Consider the following 16,714-nt stretch of genomic DNA (forward strand, 5'->3'; position numbering starts at 1 on the left):
GACTGGCGCTGTCCCTCACCATCTTCTTGTAAACACTTCAAACTTTGGAGCATATTAACAAGGGCTTTATCACTGCTTTTTTGGCTTTAAAAGGCAAAGAAGCAGAGATAAAAATATCGCCCTATCAACATCAGGGTGCTAACATGCAAAATCGCATGTTAACGCCTTTATTCACTACGCTTCCCTTTGCATCTCTAATGAGATGCAAAGTGGGCGTTCCAGTGCAAAATAATAGGAGGAATGTCACGAAGCAACATTTCTCCAATTATCAAGCTTCACGCTAACCCTGTTCGAGACAAAAAAAGCAGCGCTAACCACGGTTAACGCTGCTTTTTACATCTGCTAATTTTCAGATTCAGCCATGTAATCCAATGGGAGGTGGATTACATGGCTAAATCCGTCATGGGCCATCAACAAGGATATCCCTATCCTTGTAGCTTTATCGCTGCATTACCAGCAATAACCTCCCAAAATGCCGCTAGCGCTGGATTTTTTATCGTCTGGGCGGTTAGCGTTATTAATAACGCGATAACCAGGTGAAATTATCCAGCGATAGCGGGTGTTAAAAAAATTAACGCTAAGCGCCCTTAGCGTTAATTTTCCCAGTTCCTGCCCCGTAAATTTTGAAGTCATTCCTCACAAATAGGCACTGAACAGGTGTGTAAGGCTCACTATAAAGCAGTTGTATTTCTGATTACCCTCCCCACTGATTACCCACACTCCACGGCGTTGGTTCTGTCCAATGGTAATCCCACCATGGTGTGATCCCATGGCTGCACCTGTAGTTGTTAATGGCTATGCCACTTTCTACTTGTTGGAATCATAGATGTTGAATATTTCGACTTATTTCCAAGCTGTGAAAAGACTTAGATCAATGTTCTCACTTACCTATGCCAAGGCGTTCTTGAATTCAGAGGTTGCCCAATCTGGACTAGAAAAAACCTTTAATCACCCATATCCAGAGGTTTCTGGTGCTCGGCACCAGTACTTAAGCATCAACATTGGCGCTTTTCATGAGCACCATTTAATGACACATTAATTTATGGTAGGCATGGAGAGATTAAGTAATTTGCCCAGATTCACAGAATGTTGAGCCAATGTTGAGACTTGAACCTGGTTCACCAGCTCCAAAGTTGGCAGCTCTGGCCAGTATGCCACCCCCCCCCATTTTCATGGCTATAGTTGGTTCTGTTTTACGCGGCACTAACAGGAGAAATGGGGTGATGCAAGCTGTCTTCTGATGAGAGCCCGGCACTTTTTTTTTTTTTTTTACAAATTAGCCACTGCCCATATAAAATAAATTTTTTCATAGTCCTTTTATAATTGAATTTAACAGTGTAGCACACATGCTGCTCATGCCTAATAATTCAGCTTGGTCTTCCACTAATCTTGTCACTCCCAATACTGTTTAACCTGATTTAAAGTTGGTCAGCCATTCTCCCCTGGATATTGCGTCACCTTCGTGTGTTTGATGTAACACCCTAAGTGCCCAAGGGTGTACCCAGACATGGGTCCCATGCTCAGTGTGCAACTTGGAACCAAGTAGCACGCAACTGAAGAGGCCCAATCAGGCCACAACCCGTCCTAGTCTTGGTTTGCTTGTGTTTCGCTTCAAAAAGTAGCTGACTTGGCAGTTTGAACTAAACTGTTCCTTTGGGAGAAGGACCAACGTGTATATGCGTATGACTGCGTCTAATCTATGGTGGCACAGTGGGCAAAATAATGATGGGTTGGAATGCTAACTCAAGAGATTAACAGTGGGTAAATTTACTGCTAGCATTTCCCCCATCACCTTTTGTGCATTTGATGTAACACCCTAAGTGGCCAAGGGTATGCCCAGATATAGGTACCATGCTCACTGGGCCACTGGCATCAAGCTGCACCTGACTGACGAACCCCAATCAGGCCAAAACCAGTCTTGGGTTGCTTATGTTTTGGTACAGAGAGCAGCTGGCTTGGCCGTTCAAGCTAGACTGTTCCTATAGGAGCAGGACCAAGACTGGTTTGCATGTGGCTGCGTCTAATCTAAGGTGGCATGGTGGGCAAAATGCCAATGGGTTGGAACGCTACCCTGAGCAATAGGCAGCAGTTAGCCTTATTGCTAGCATTCTTCCAGCGCCTTTTATGTGTTTTGACATATACTTGCTGCTGAGCAGCCTGTAATGCACTATCTATGTCTCCTGGTTTTATTTTTCACTTGAATCTGCAAGTGCCCGAGGATAAGAGGTATTCTCCTCCTACACTTCTCATCTCTCACCCTTTTCACTTTGATGACACTGGCCACTTCTATGGTGCATGACTCGCTCAGGACCTGAGGCAGTTGTTGTTCGGTGGTCTTGGTAGCATTTTTAAATCCAGTTGCTCCAAGTGTTTATGCTGTCTATCGGCGGCGGCTGGCAAGTGCAACTCTTGAAAATGCTGGGGCATAGGGTATTTGCTTACAGTTTTATAGCAAGAGATGCGCTTTGCCATTACATGACACAAAGAAAAACAAGATAACAAATCCACAATTAACTTACCTCTGCAGATCTTCTTTGCATCCGTAGCCCGACTCCTTGAAATCCACACCTCTTGAGGAGAGGAACAGTGCATGCTGGGCGGGCAAAGTGAAACAAAAACACCATACATCTCAGCCAATGAAAGCTCTGCTCTCATGCTGTTTATAACAGTAAACAGCATAGGAGCAATGCTAGGATTGGCTGGTACAGGTGACCACAACGCTCCATCTGAGATCGATTGGGCTTGATTGTTGCTTCCCCAGCTCCTTGACTGCTATGTCTGGGGAAACATTAACTGTGCATGTCAAGTTGGCCATAAGCGAAATAAATGCAGACATGCCAACCCTCCCGATTCAGGCGTGAGACTACCGATTTGAAGGCTAGTCTCCCGCCTCCCGATTAGTACAAGCAAAAACCCGATTCGTCTGGGGTTCCAGCTGACAGGGCTTGGTATTGTGTAAAGTGCAAATACTTCCAACAAAGAGTGGCGATGCAGGGGCTCTCGAAGGGGTGAAAAACCAACAAAGCGTCATTAACTTGGGAATCGTCTTTCAAAAACCTGCGAAGTACTTGGGGGGGGGGGGGGGGAAGGGGCTGCCACAGGGGGGGTGGGGGGTGCATGCACTACCAACAACCTGCCAGGCCAGTGCCCAACACTTGCATCACCCCCTCTCTGCCTGCCATTGCGCTCCATGCTTCCGAAAGGTAAGAAAAAAAAACGTGCATTTACGTTTCAAATGTCCGATCCTGCAGCAGCCACTTCCAAAGCCCATACATGCCAGTAACCCGATTCAAAGCCCCATTCTCCCGATTTATTTTTTTAAATCTCCCACTTTGCTCTCCTGAAATGTTGGCATGTATGTAAATGCAAAACCTGACATGTGCAGTTAAGTCAAATAGCCCTAGCTTTTTGTCACAATGAAGCCACGCCTACTGTCTGCCAGGAGAGGCAGCTCAGCGTGGTAGCATACATACAGTTTGTATGTATGCATTTGTGCTAGTAAGTAATGACTTGGTCAGGGGTCAACGCCGCCACTCCCATATGTAGACACTGCCGCTGGTGTCTCTTGCTAGGCATGCCCTCTTTTGTAGCAACCAGTGTCCTTGAATCACTTCTTTTGATCCTGAAAATCTCCCCTACATATAATGCCATATAAGAGGGAAGATGCAAATATATGTGCAACACTTATGTTGTCATCTAAAATCTATAGGCTTTTTGCAAACATCAGCTATTACCTCGTACTAGAAGTTAAAAGGCAAAGGTGGTCTGAACCACTGTTTGTCTACCTCACATGTGCAGTTCATGTATTTAATGCCATGGGGGTGTCATTAGATCCCATTCCTTCGTCTGCTGGTCTTCTCTAGTGCTTGGAAAAACAAAAGGCAGTGAAAGACCTCAAGGAGCCAATAGTTTTTAATAAGTGGGAATGTGTAACGTGACCTCATATCTCATGGGCGCTGAGATGTGGGCGTAAGTGGGATCAGATGGGGCTCAAAATCAGGATTGCTTTAGGAGACTCCTAAGATGAGTAACCTTAGGATCCCACGAAGAACAATTACACTTGTGTGGTCCAGATCTGAACAAGCCCCGGCATTTGAAACACATAAGATGAAGGTAAGTGGGAATGTGAGAGAGCGAGTATGGATTAAGGCACACTAAGAGGGTTCTGGGTGGGGAACTGGCTTTGAGGTTTTGGGTTGTGAATACTTTGGAGGTGTACTTTGATGTCTGGGGGAAACAGGAGGCCTGGCACAGGCAGCACGATCACTTTGGGAAGCCTGCAGAGGGGCTGCACGCTTCCCACTGTTCCTTAGTATCTGAAGATGCAAGTGCCAGGGGTACAAGACTTACAATGGATAGGGAAAGGGATCCCAGGTCCATAAGACAGTGCCTTTAAACTGGTGAATATGTAGAAGGAGAGTCAGGATGTTCTCAAGACAGGCGATCACGCGAGGTTTGCGAATACTCACGCGGATGGCAGTAGATTAAATGTTGTGTGTGCTCGGCTGAAGGGGACTAAAAAGACTCCAATACATACATTTAAAGACAGTGCTTAACATTAAATTACATTTGTGGAGTAATTATGTTCTTGTAATGGCACAATTCAACTCACAATCATTCCATTTTTCTTTCAATAGATATACTGAAGACCTCCTGAAAGACAAAAGCCTTGGTTGCTTTCTCATCCGATTGAGTGATCGATCGATCGGTTACATCCTGTCCTACAGGTAAGGCAGCTCCTAATAGCTGATATGCCACTCTACTACATGCCCTTACAGGCAGCGTTTTCTATTTTTCCTGTAAATATTTAAGGAGCAGATCAGTTTTCTGGGAAACCTTCTTAGAATTTTCTAACTCATATATTAGTAAAATAGTTTGAAATATTTTTTTCATGGTAGGTCCAAGAATGCTTGCCGTCCATGATCCTATGCAAACATACATTTTACCACCCTACACCCATTGCCCTTACATTGATCAGTTGTTTGATGGTCTAATTACATATTTGATGACATCACACGAATTGACCTAACAAGGCCTGTGAAATAACCGCTAGAAACAGTCGTGGCTGCACAGTAAAATGATAAGCGTAAACTGAGAAAGCAACTTAAATTTCTCTCTGAAATTGATAATAATGCCCTAGATTGTTCTCAGTTAGATTACAAAGTACCTAAAATGTACTAAACAAATACAATGTTATTGAAACAACATACGTTTTTTGCCCCACGTTTTTGTCAAACTAGAAATGTCAAATATTTTGTTCAAATAAAGTTTAACCTAATTGTGCTTTTGAGATTGTGAGTCCACGAATAGTGTTCCATGTTTTTCAATGCAGTAAGTCTAAGGCTGGTGAAAGATCATGTTGGGCCCTAGGAACTTCTCTGATCTGGTCATAAGGAGTAAGTATGTTGGTGCCAGTGCAGGCAACATGGGGTACCATAGTTTACTAGCTGCGGCTGTCAGCACCATCTATGGGGCACATTGCCAGCCATTGTGCTCAACTCTTCAAATAATATGATCTCAAGTAACTCTGATAAGCAAATGAACACATTGAAAGGTGAATTTTATGATGGCGTGCAATAAGTTCCTGACAGCTACAGTACTGGGCCTGAACTGCTTATAATGATAAAAAGTTGCCCATTAACAATGCAGCTTTAAAGAAAGCTTCTGTCAGACCCCATTTGGAGGAGGGGGCACTGGGCAGACAGAGGCTTTTCAGCTAGGATCTTTGTGGTCGGGGTTGTTTCCCTCTAGTGTCCTGGGGTCTGTCCTACTATGGCTCTGCAAACTGGACCAAGTGCACCCCTTCCACACTTGACCTTCAGGGTAACAAGGACGAGCATTCAAAGGCCTCTCTGGTCGGCAATACATTAAAATTCACCAGTTGAACAACAGACACAGTAATACACGGCCCAGCTCAGTGATTGTCTTCATAAAGAGAGAAGTACTTTAATGTTCCAGCAAATTTAATACTACACACACTAATAGGGGTTCAGTACAGGGTTCGATGATCCCATCTATGGGTTCTAGCTAAGTGACCCACCACCTCTAAATCCCTATTTCTAGTTCCTATGGTGCCTCTAATATCTGTGCTATCTAGCGAGGGTAACAAGTGAAAGGGAATGAAAGGCAGTGGTGCATGTTCATTAAGAGACCACAATGGTAGGTAGCTCGTAGGTCAGTTTGTTTGATTGAGGTGATAAACTTCACACTAGTAAAGTTACGGTAGACTTATCATCGCAGTTCAACTCCTTTGTCTTCACCACCGCGGGCTGTGGTTCAACCTGCAGGCCTTCCCTTCTCTTCTCGGGCACACCATGGTTTTACACGGCGGCCTACTGTTGGTGTCATGGCGTTGTGGCGTGTCGCACGACTCCTACACATAATCAGTTACGTTCAGCTCGCGGCTTATCTCCCCATATATCGGGCACACCATGGATCCATGCTGCCTCCCATTGCTGTTTCTTTGTCATTTCAAGGACACCACAGTTCGAGTTTTGGAACTATAGCTCCCTATACAACGCACTACTGGAGCAATGCTACACTTAGCTTACATGTGGGACATAAGAATAACAAACTTTAGCAGCATCATTATGTCGGGGAGACATTTTCCTGCAACTCTTCTTCCCATAATTCTCCAGCCTTGTTCCCAAAATCTCTTGGGAGTGGTTTTCTTACACCATTCTAAGATGGCTACTTTTCTTATCTTTTTCACTACTACTTCCCTAACCCAGATAGCGACTGTTCACTTCCTGTCACATCACTTTCTGTCTCTGGGTATATAAGCGTTGGAAAACGAGGCAGTATCTGTTAGGCCTACACAAATAACAGGACTACATTTGACCTTCACTGGGAACCAAACACCTAATTGTAGCGCCTGACTCTCAGAGGGTAGCGTTGCAGAGCAGTCAGATGGTTTCTCAAGGGCGGTAGTGTGGGCTAGTAATCGCCATTACAGGTGCGCAGCAATAACACTCAATAATTGATTGTCCAGTCCGTACTTTGCTTTATAAAAGTAAGAGTACATTTATTAAACACACACACTACTCAATACTATGCACCGATTTACAAATATACATAAGCTGTTGGAATTACTTTGTGACATTGCATAACATCTCCACCCTTCCAGCAGGGGGGTGGGGTCTAGTACAACCACTCCCATATATGTACATCATCTTGCCCCTAAATGCATTTAGTTGAACCTAACCTAGAGCGATGGCCCTGCGTTCTGGCATCATCCCTGCGGCAAATCACCACATTACCTCAACAAGCATTTAAAATAGGTACACCTGCCCTGATGACACACAACCCTGACCAAGCATTTCCTACTGACCTTGAAGTATACACCTCTACGTCTTAAGGGCTAACAGTCTGTGTTCTTCACCGAAGCGCTTGACATCACCTTACACAGGTCCTTCACATTACACATGTGACCTTCAGTCCCTCTGAAAGAAATAACATTAGCAAATGCACAAGTGCAATTACACCTCTTCACCTCCAGGGGATGCCATTCTCCAGACATCTTCAACTCAGTTCTACATCCCTTGGTGCACTTCTCAATACACCCCCAGCTGTAGAACAAAATTTCCAGCCCAGAAGGTGTTTAAATTCTGGCTGAGCCCTTGAGGGGTTATTCTTCTGAAGTCCCCATGAGATTTAGGGGGGGACTTCCATTTTCTTGCAGGGGGAGACTGTGTTGCTCCTGCAGCTCCCTCTGCACCTGTGCACACAGGTGGTAGTGACCCCGTTCGCCTGGGGCCACCACAAGCAAAGAAAACACAGACTTTTCCTTGCAGGCCGGTCCGGGTCTGCAAGGCATTATGGTGTCCCCCGACTGGGGTTCTGTTCTTCCTCTTTGGGGCCTGGGGATGGGACCCGGGCCCCTGAGGCAGATTTTGTCAGGGTGCGACGGTGCACCCAGACTTCCGCGGGCCTGGAGTTGGGATCCCGGGCCCCACCCCCACACATCTTCAGGGGGAGCGCAACGGCTCCGGGCACCCCGCAGGGGCAACTCTTCATGGGGAGCGCAACGGCGTTCCCCGACTTCCATCTTCACGGGTGGCTCAACGGCACCCCAACCTGCAGCGGGGCCCGGAGTTGGGATCCCGGGCCCCCTTTTCACCCTCTTCACGGGGAGCGCGACGGTGCTCCCCGCCTTAACTTTGGTTGAGATCAGCCCCCGGGACATGACCCACACCGGGGGCCCATTTGAGACCCGCGGCGGAGCCCCATGCGCTTCGTCGTCGGTCATCTTGGAGGTCAAAGGTCGCCTACCTTCTGTGGGGCATATCTCGGCTTGGATTGAAACCATTTTTCATAGGGAGAGCTTACAGCACTCAATAAAGTTACGCCGAGCTAGTAGGCTTTACCATTTTTTAATAGTGAGAATTATATATTTGTATTCTCACTCTAGTGGGCACTTGCAACGATACTATGCACTAACAGTTCATTTACATGTATGTTTCACTGTCCTTTTGTCCTCACTTCATTGTTTTGAGATTTTCATGATAGAACACACACATTTCTTTTCCTGCATGGAGAGAAAGTAACCTATGATGATAAGTGGGTATACTAGTGAGTACCAGCCAGCAACCCCCTTGGTGTTATGACTGTGAGGTGCTTTCTCTCCTTTGTCACACTTTTCTACCTTTGGGTGGGAGTGGTTCTATGATGGTATTTTGATGTTTTTGTTATAAATTAACACACCACGACACTCTGACTAGTGATAGGGATCGCGCTTGAGAGGGAGTTGAAAAGTATGTGCAACCCCTCCAGTGTCGATTGTGCAGTACTAGGTGTGTGTCTCTAGTCAGGCCTATTGTTGTTTACAGGGAATATCTCAGCCCCCAGGCTGCGGATTTGCACAATTTTGCCTCCTCTTGCTCCTGGTGGCGCTCCCCAGCCACTGGGAGCATTCTCTTCTGCCCTCCTGGTCTCAAGGAGGATGCATTCAGTAGGGAGCTGTCTTCACTGGCTCCCTGCGCCAGCCTTTTGCCTGGCTTTCCTCTTGGTCCTCTCTTCTCTTCCTGTGCAGATGCCCCTGCTTCTGTGCACTGGTCCTTGTCTCTTCTCCTGACGCTGTTCAGGATCCTGGGACCGTTCCTCCTTCCAACTGCCCATTGCGCCAGGCTTCAGCACCGGTCTTCCTCAGCAGACCACGCCCCAGAGAGAGCTCCTCTTCCTGTGCAAGTTCTTTCTAAAGATTTGGGGAGGGGGCTGGCAGGAAGTCTCTGTTTGCCCTATCACACAGCGACACATCACTTCTCGGCCCTTGCTCCCTCCTTCCCGCCCAGGCCTCTGGGTTTGTTCAAAATGGCGTCGTCCAGGGTCTCCTGCCACATGGTCTCTGAGAGCCCCTTCCCCTGTACTGCCTTCTCCCTGGTGCAGCTTTAGGCCTGGCACCCAGTGACAGCTGCTGATGGATTAGCCTGTACCTCCACCCATCTTCTGGCCTTGGAGGGAAGGTCATAAATCCAGGCTGCTGGGGTCAGCCCCCAGCTAGGCCCTGGTTATGAGCTGACTCAGAGAAATATAACATTTCTGGATGACCCAAAACCAGTACAAATATGACTCTGGACTCTGCAGAATACTTCTTCTCACACCAGTTACAGTGGACTTCAGTGCGTGTCTGGATTTAGTAGGCCCTAGGAAAGTGAAACTAGCACATGGTCTCCACATCCCCATAGGAGAATGATGAAGTGAAAATAGTAAAACACACTGATTTTCCCTGGCATGTTTCTTGCCACTGTATAAAGCCTATTCCATGTCACCACCCAATTCTGCATAAGTCCTACCACACCATTCACTTTGTATCTGCTCCTGGGCTGCGCAAGCCAGGAATCTCTCCTGCGCAGCCCGTACACGTGTGCACACGCATGTGTTTGCATGTAACCAGGCCAGTGCCCCTTACTCCAGCTGCTGCGCAGCGGCCTAATCAAGCTAGGGGTACACCAGTAAAATCCAAGTGCAGTCTCTTTCATTATAAGTTCACTGTGAGTGAGTCCCAACTTATGAGGCTCTCCCACAGTAAAAGCTCAACAAATAGGTGCTCAAAAAGTGAAAAATCCAGGCGGCTCAGAGTGTTAGAACCACCTTCTAACAATACGGTATTGAATCTTTCATCTCCTTGAGTTGCAACATTCCTCGCTCCTGCTGGTGTGTCTTCGTAATTGTTGGTATACCTTGGCTCCTGTTGTTGTATCTTTGCTCATGTTGGTGCTCCATGTTGGTGCTCCTGTTCCTGTTTGGATTTCCTTTTGGACCTTTCTTTCTGGTCCTTACCTGGTTCTTCTTTCTGGTTTTCTTCTGTTGTCTTCTTTCCATTCCTGGAGTCTGCCGTAGGTTTTGCCCTTCAAGGTTTTTTGCTCATGGGGACTCCTTCTAGAAGGTACATTCTGCCCTGGTGTTACATTGTCAGCGGCACTGTGGCTACTGGAAAGGGTCGCCCTTACCTTGGACAGATGGGAACCTTCAAGAACCGGTACAGAGAGACATCCATGTGCACCAGATTTGGTAAGAAAAGGTCTGAACACAACCAATTGCAATCTCTAAAACCCTGTTTTGTTCTAGAAGCCATGGATGTTTCCCAAGCATTACCTCCAGAAGGATAAGTAGAGGTAGCACGAGCCTTAGTACAGACTGTTCAGCAACACGCTCAGGATTTATCAGCAGGTACCAGATGAAAATTTAGCGCTACATCAAGTTCTTGAACTAGGACATTTGGTGTACCAACAGTTTCAACCACCATTCCTCTTTATACTGGTGATCCAAACAAATAGAAATATGTTATACCTGCTGCTCTTCCTGTGTGTCTGTGCAGTGGAATGTTGGTGAGAGAAAGAGAGTGTCAGATGGAGTAAGGGCTGAGCAGCAGGGAGGCTGCTCCTGGTGGGGCTCAACCTTGTAGCATCTTGCTTATAATAAACCTACATGGAAATCTACCTGGACTGCCTCTTCATTATTCCAACATATTTTGGCGACGTTTTATGGAAGAACCTATGTGTACAAGTTGAATTAACTACTACTTAAGGAAAAGGAACCCCTTCAGAAACTACAAACTGCGTACTTCAAGAAGCTGGCAACTCTGAGCCCCACCAGTGACCATCCCATCGGTCGCCCACATCTCTTAGGTACCATTTCCAACCTTAATGTGCCAGTTCTTGTTTTACTTTCCTTCCTCCCTTGTTCCCTGTTACTGCCTGGAACAACCATGTCTTATTGTCTTCCTAACTATTTCTGTTATCGTTACTGCCAACTGTCCTCTCAATATTCCATTACTGGCAAAATTAATTGAGAAATGTGTGCAAAACCAACTGAGTCAACACATCACTAAGTTTATGCTATTGGACGACTACCAATCGGGTTTCAGAGCAGGACACAGCACTGAAACGGCAATCCTACATATCGTTGATGACGTATTACACGCTCTTGATCTTAACAAAACATGTCTACTAGTCCTGCTAGACCTGTCCTCTGCATTTGACACTGTAAATCACACAAAATTACTAAGCAGACTGAATAAAAGGATGGGAATGTCAGGAAAGGTGCTGAATTGGTTTGAATCCTTCCTTCAGAACAGAACTCAAAGAGTCTTAGTCAACCAGGCACTATCCCCATCATGCCCTAATGTGATCGGAGTCCCTCAAGGATCTACACTATCTCCATCACTTTTCAACCTATATGTCGAACCTCTCACAAAAATTCTCTGGGGCGCACACATATCGTATCATATGTATGCAGACGATACGCAGATATACATCAATATAGCATCCCTGGAAGATATCAACTTAATGAATGAGGCCTTAAAAACGTCATTAAACTGGCTGACAAGCAACCATCTGAAGCTAAATGCACAAAAAACTGAGTTCCTTTTAATCACACCACCAAAGAACCACACAGAAGTGAAAGAATGGACCAAATTGATCACAGCATTAAGTATGGGCGGAAAATCCGTTCCGCTCGCGGATTTTGCGGATTTTCGGTAAATTCGCAATCCGCGAGATTCGCGAATTTCCCGCAAAATCCGCAAATCCGCGAGCAGCGGATTTTATGGCTTGCTCGCACTGTTCGCGTAAGTTCGCGGCTTCCCAGTTCAACTTCGCGCCCCGCGAATAAGCACTAAATTGCAGAAATACGATCTTAGCAAAACTGAAACTACTTACCAGGTTCAAAAGTTCAAGCTCATCATTAGTAGCCATTTCCTGTAGTGCTTCCTGAGGGGCCCCTCCAGAGCTCAGTTGCCTACTTGCAACTATTATGTGACCCTGCTCTGACCCTCAGAATAGTTACACATATGCCACAAAGGTCCTGAATTACAGCTAAGGGAGACAAGCAGGAGCCAGGCTGGAAGTTCAAATCCAGTGACACATTAATCAGCCCCTAATTCATTATTGTCAGTTGGGGCAGGGCAGGTGTTGTAACTAATTTTGCAACAATGAAAGCACTTAGCAAGTGCAAAAGATCACTAATCAGGAAGCACTAAGGAAGCAGGTGCCAGCTAAAAAAATATTCTGTGACACATTAATCAGCTCCAAATTAATTCAGGTCACTTGAGGCAGGGAAGGTGTGCTTTGCTTTGCCACAATAATGTACACTGGACAACCAGAGGGTGCTGTGATGAAACAGAGGGTGGCATGGGTGAGCCAGAGGGTGGCATGTGGTGACAGAGGGTGGCAGTGATGAAGAAGAGTGTCCCAAACAGGCTGGACACGTAGAAACAACAAGTTTGCAAAACTTGCGACCCGACAGGTAAGTTCCAGTTTGCGAAATTGTACAAAAACCCTCGCGACCTGGCAGAAACCCGCGCGAACAAACAAAAAAAAATCCGCAAATTCGTGAGAATTCGCGGATTTTGCGGATTGCGAGTTTGCAAATCCGCAAAATTCGTGAACGCAAGATTCGCAAAATTCGCCCATGCTTACACAGCATTAAACTGCACCCCCACTGTAGTGGACTCAGTGAAATCACTAGGAATCACATTGGATAAGAACCTAGACATGAAAGCCCATATCAAAACAATGGCAAAAAATGCCCGCTTTCACCTGAACTATATTAGGAAATTGAAACCATTCATCGCTACAGCAGACCTCAAATTGGCAGTACAATCCTTGGTTATCTCGAGAATTGAATATGGATGCACAACCTTAGCAGGATTACCAAAAATTTCCACAGCACCACTAAAAGCATGTCTCAATGCAGCAGCAAGGCTCATCACCGGATCGAGGAAATTCGACCATATCACGCCACACCTGAAATGGTTAAACTGGCTCCCATACGAAGCCAGAATCCAATTTAAAATGGCATGTTTCACACACAAAGCGCTCCACTACAAAACACCAAGATACCTGGCTAAGAGGATACAGCTATCTGGAGGAGACAGACCAACCAGGAGTGCTAACAAATTACTGTTGAGACCACCCATCTTCCGGAAGAAGAAAACATACGACAGAGCCTTTTCAGGAGCAGCCCCCAGAATCTGGAACTCTTTCCCTCCTAACATTAGGAAAATCACAAACACAATCACATTCAAAAGGGAAGCTAAGATCTTCCTAATGAGTAAGTTCCTGAATTAGGCGAGAAAGAACATCACCGACAACATGACAGAATGATACCAAATCGGAAAAACAAAGGAAGAATAGAGGAAATCATTGTTATACTGGAGAGAAACTCGAGACGCTATACTTACTTACCTGGAAATCTGGAGAACAAATACACAGACAAACTGGGACTAAAAAGATGGTAATATTATTTACAATTCATGGACAAATAGAAAAACTGTATGAGAACATGGGAGAAAGACAGAGACTGGAATTATATAGACATGCAATCATGACGAGGTCAAGTATTAGCCATTGTATAATGTTGCTATACTGCCGACCGTCATACTCCCAACCTACCTCATAGCAATGTGATCTCAAACCTACCTCAGATTATTGTATATGTGATGCGCTCTGATTCCCAAGGGTCACGTTCGCGCTATATAAAACTTTCTAAATAAATAAATACAACCCCCTGTCACGGTTGTGTGTAAAGAAGCCCTACATTCCCATTTTGCAGGTCTGTGGTGTCCATCTTTTGCCCTTTATGAGGAGGAACTTTTCAGCCATTCTGACCTATTGCTAGAGCGAGGTTGTGTGTGGTATGAAGGAGGATTTCCCTGTCTACTGCAGTCCGGACCTTATTGTGCAGAGTGTGTCTTGAGGGAGCCTCGTTTTTGCCGCTTTCGCTTATTTTTCTTTGACATTGCTAAAGGCAACTGGGAACTTCTATGAAATTTTAAATGCATAACTTTGCTTTCTTCCCTTTTTAAACTACTAAAAATGTCTCGCTAGTAGTGCTTCACCCTAAGGAATATTTTTTTATCAATAGAGTTGGATTGCAGGATTGGGCATATAGAACAGAATTTATTGCAGTCTTTTTTGTATAAATGCTCGAAACTAAATGATCATCTATAATCTCTAGATTTAGATTAAAAACACAAAATGTGCCTAGCTTGCCTTCATTATCAGGTTTATAGTGAGTTGTTTTTCAATTCTCCAAATATGTCACCTTTCCAAATTAGTAAAACATCATTAATAAAGCTCAACGAGAGCTGGAGATTTTTCAACAGTTCACTTTTTGTAAAGATTTCTTGCACGTTATCTCCCATCTACCCATTCTCAAATTTGTAAATGAGATTGGAATTTTTAGCAGATACCCGTGCTGCAGGTTTACAAGATAAAAATTCCCAGCCATACAGAAAACGTGATGGGAATCTGTATCGGAAGGTTCAAAGAGGCCAAGGATTTAAGGTCTAGGAAACATTAAAAAAAGTTAGTGAGCCAAAAACCAGTTGACAAAGAACCTGCTTATAAAACTTTGCAGGCAGTGAGGAGAAAGCAAACTCTCTTAAATAGATTTTCCTACCATGTGACTACTTAATGGTAACGAGCAGGTGATGTCTACCTGTTCCTTACTATTACCAGAGGTGTAACCCACCATTTTGCAATGGAAGATAATGTCAAACATTATAGATTGTTGACCACTGTCTACCATCTTGGTGTAACGGTTAAGCTCTATCTGTGACTTTCCTATGTTGATGAATGTCCCTGACTCAGGAAGCCGACACTCAACAAAGAGCAAAATACCATGCTGGTATTTTACCAGATACCTTCAGAGTTCATGCCTCAAAAACAATTTTTCGCAATTTCCGAAGTTGCATACCCATTAAAAGCCCCTTGCAACCCATAATACCGGTAGTGCACCCGTGATCCTAATTTGTGGAAAAGTAGGCTCAGGAAGTTAGGCTGACACACAAGATTGGATTAGCAGTTGCTGAATTATTGCAGTAGACGGATGCACACACTTCTTCTATGTTGTGGTGATAGGTCAAAACTATACTGGCTGGAAAATAGAGGATGAAATGCAAGTATATTTGACTAGCTAAATTACAAAGGTTACATATGGATAGGTTTGCAAGCTTACTGCCTTCGGCATCAGGTTTTCTTCTGATGAGCCTTTCCCTGACTTAGAATCAGCCGTGAGCCAATAGATGAAATCACAAACACATCGGACAGAAGTAACAAGGAGGCAAGACACAGCAACAAAAGGAGGAAAGGTACTAGGAAACTATAGGTAAACTGAGGAAACCAAAAAGGAAGAGAATAATAAAGGTGAAGTATGGATACAGGTGTTAACTTGTACATATGCCATCATTAACACAGATGTGACCTTACTCCCAGGAAGCATGTGAGAGATCATGCAGTTAGCGGTCTAGTGTTTCTGTTCTGATGATTTTTCTATGACCTGTCTTCCATTGTTTCAAGCACATGTGTATTCTAGGTTGCATACGTTTTCCCTGAATCCTTTCAATTTGAAACCACTGTCTTCCCATCTGACTGCTGGATCCCCTCTGCCTCATTCTAGAAGGGGAATGAGTAGCGCAGCGTTCCTTTGAGAGTGCATATCTTCACGTTACTTTTTCAATGCCAGTGTGTATGTGTATTGAATGTTGAATGGCTGTGCGTGTATGAGAGTACGATTGGATGTTCAAACATAGGATATTTATATTTTTGTAATTGTAAAAAGGTTTGTTTGTAAATATTGTGTTAAATGATATATTGTGTTTAGGAGGTCTTGTAATGTACATTGGATTGGTGAAATAATAACCAAATGTCTTTTTTGTGAAAAATCAAAAATAAAATAAAAGATTCACTCAGACATAACTATGTCAAAGTACCATAGTGTATAATTCGTATGGTTCTCAGGATCGTTAGTTGAAAAATAGAGACAGTACTGGCATCTTTTTGTTAAATAAAAAGAGTCACTCCTTACGCCGGCTTCAAGCAGGCGTAATGTTTTGATGCAGTGGCATCGTAAAAGTGACTCAATGAAATATTGTAGATTTCACTAACTCACTTTTACGAGGCTTTCATACGTCAGAACGCCCACCCTGAATACATTATACCTGATGCAGGTTTAATGTAGCGCAGGGCTTTACAACGTGAAGCATCTCCCTAGATGTGTCAAGTTGTAAATATGTCGTAACATGGAGCACTGTTTACAGTGTCGCTGCGTCACAGAAGTGATACAACGGCGGCATAAAGTTGTCGCAAGGGGCTTGTAAATCTACCCCTTTGAATCTTCTTCTCGCATCTACTGGGAGACAAAGCTATGATTTTAAAGTTAATTTTTTGTGGTCATGCCACCACAAGTTCAAGTGCATTTGTTCAGGAGTCTT

At 44.6% G+C, this 16,714-nt stretch overlaps 1 protein-coding gene across 1 annotated transcript in view; it reads left to right on the forward strand.

Annotated features, from left to right (window-relative positions):
- The window catches only part of SH2D7 (SH2 domain containing 7), a 165,595-nt gene that overhangs the window by 35,776 nt on the left and 113,105 nt on the right, over nucleotides 1–16,714 (forward strand). The window contains exon 2 of the mRNA XM_086959406.1: nucleotides 4,638–4,727. Within this exon, the coding sequence (XP_086815532.1) occupies nucleotides 4,638–4,727 (90 nt within the window). The remainder of the gene's footprint in view (nucleotides 1–4,637; nucleotides 4,728–16,714) is intronic.

Source organism: Lissotriton vulgaris, chromosome 2_2 (assembly GCF_964263255.1).
Source record: "Lissotriton vulgaris chromosome 2_2, aLisVul1.2, whole genome shotgun sequence".
Taxonomy (NCBI): Eukaryota; Metazoa; Chordata; class Amphibia; order Caudata; family Salamandridae; genus Lissotriton; species Lissotriton vulgaris.